This window comes from Sphaeroforma arctica (assembly GCF_001186125.1).
Source record: "Sphaeroforma arctica JP610 unplaced genomic scaffold supercont1.1166, whole genome shotgun sequence".
Lineage (NCBI taxonomy): Eukaryota > Ichthyosporea > Ichthyophonida > Sphaeroforma > Sphaeroforma arctica.
Window position 1 is genome coordinate 1 of NW_014039392.1, and position 2,249 is coordinate 2,249.

Consider the following 2,249-nt stretch of genomic DNA (forward strand, 5'->3'; position numbering starts at 1 on the left):
GTTGATGATGAGGTGTATACATGTTTGTTAACAGGTGATGATGGGGTGTATTTGTGTTTGTTAACAGGTGATGATAGGGTGTATATATGTTTGTTAACAGGTGATGATGAGGTGTATATATGTGTGTGAATATATGATGATGGGGTGTATATGTATTTGTGAACAGGTGTATTCATGTGTGAAAACAGGTGATGGTGGGGTGTATATATATGTGTGAACAGGTGATGATGGGGTGTGTACATGTGTCTTATACTTCATTCAACAGGTGATTATGAAGTGTATATATGTTTGTTATCAGGTGATGATGAGGTGTATACATGTTTGTTAACAGGTGATGATTGGGTGTGTATAAATGTGTTAACAGGTGATGATGGGATATATGTGTGTACAGGTGATTTGTTTATAAGTTTATATTGATGACACATACGTACGTGCTTCTGATGTCCAGGTTTATGATGTAGTGATCTCGTACAAGACAAACTGAGGTTTGTGTGTGTACGCCCATATGTATGTGTGTCGTTCTATTACACACTGCTGTTCATGTAAGTACGTATGCACGTGTCCCCAACCGACTATAACCATATGTCCCATTCCATGGTGCATTATATATGCAATGTATAGCAATACAAGGCATCTCCACTGTGTGTGTTCTGAGTACATGGTACATTATACATGCATTGTATAGCAATACAAGGTATCTCCACTGTGTGTGTTCTGTGGCGTCTAGAATGCAGCGTCAGCCTCATATCGAAAGTGGGCGATGACTGGTCACTTTGTTGTCCACACATTAACTATCATGCTATTGTTATGGGATATCAATCTATAGTTCGATCTATAAATAGTATCTGCTGGCACAAAAGCGCGTTAGCTCAGAAGTGGACTCGCACGTGCATGCGATTGGACGACAAAACACAAACCTGAGTGGTATAGTCATGTCAACACGCATCAGCCGTCTCACATACACCTGTGTGGGATTGCATACGAGTTGTCCGTGTGGGTAGAGTTTTCAATGCACGTTAAACCCTAAACCCTAAAACTCTGGACTACCCCCGTGTAGGTAGCGATCAAGATGAACATTCCGGATGTGAAGGCTGTGGTGGATACCGTGTCCTTGAGGCGACGGGATGGGACGCACTTCAGAGCCAGGATATCTGCCAGTAAAGTATGTAGGAGCTATTTAAGTAGAGTATGTAGTAGCTAGCTTAAGTAGAGTATGTACGTTGTAGTCATGTAAGTATAATATGTACATTGTAGCTATGTAAGTAAATATATGGTGGCTATTTTAAGTAGAGTATATGGTAGCTATTTTAAGTAGAGTATATGGTAGCTATTTTAAGTAGAGTATATGGTAGCTATTTAAGTAAAATATGTAGTAGCTATCTGAAGTAGAGTATGTACGTTCTAGCCATTTGAATATAATATGTATGAACACCGCCAAATGATCTTCCGTATTGCTACTCATGTCTACTCGTCGTTTCTACCTGCCGCGTTCTCGCTGACACAGGTTGTGGACAATACACCCATACCCATATGCCTAGTGATAATTGTGTTACCAGAAACCAATCCACATCCAGACATCGTTCAACCTAATGTGGAGATTGAGCCGCGCAATAAGGAGCAGACAGCGTCTTCTGGCTAGGGATGTGAAGTATATTGAATATTAAAGCTCAAATATGCGTAAAAAAAACTCTGGCTTGCATATGCAATATCATTCAATATCCAATCAACCCCACAAATGATTTTGTATGTATGTTGTTAAGGCGCACTTAAGTACTGTAGCATACAATAGTCGTACAGACTCGACTATTCACGTGGATATGTTGTTGTGAATACTTTTTATTTATCTTGTGCTATTTTAAAAGCGGATCAATATCTATAGACCTCTGCTCAATAAGTACGTAAACTTCAAAAGTGCTTGTAAGTTCGGTGAATAGAATACCTCCAGCTTACAATTCATACCGTAATACGTATATACCTCACCGTGTATCTGCATAAGTCAATACATACTATTCTTTTACGAATTTGATTCTGATATATAAGTGGCCTGTGGTATTTACGGTAGAAGTGGTTGCTTAAAACTGACTAAATTTATTATCAGTCACAGCCTTACATAGACCTCACACAGGACATAAAGTCAACACTGGTCTTGAATCCTTCAGTTCATAGCCCACTCTAAAAACTTTAATAATAATAAAAGGACCTTGAATTTCATATCCTTCTGTAAATTACACATGAATTTAAACAAAATT

The 2,249-nt window shown here is 38.7% G+C and overlaps 1 protein-coding gene across 1 annotated transcript; it reads left to right on the forward strand.

Moving 5' to 3' along the window:
* Positions 1-242: 242 nt before the first annotated feature.
* SARC_10190 (hypothetical protein) lies at positions 243-1,678 on the forward strand. The gene is made up of 3 exons (XM_014295774.1): positions 243-265; positions 1,058-1,162; positions 1,505-1,678. The coding sequence occupies exons 2-3, from the start codon at positions 1,070-1,072 to the stop codon at positions 1,637-1,639; spliced, it is 228 nt and encodes a 75-aa protein (XP_014151249.1). The 5' UTR covers positions 243-265; positions 1,058-1,069; the 3' UTR covers positions 1,640-1,678.
* The last annotated feature ends 571 nt before the right edge of the window (positions 1,679-2,249 follow it).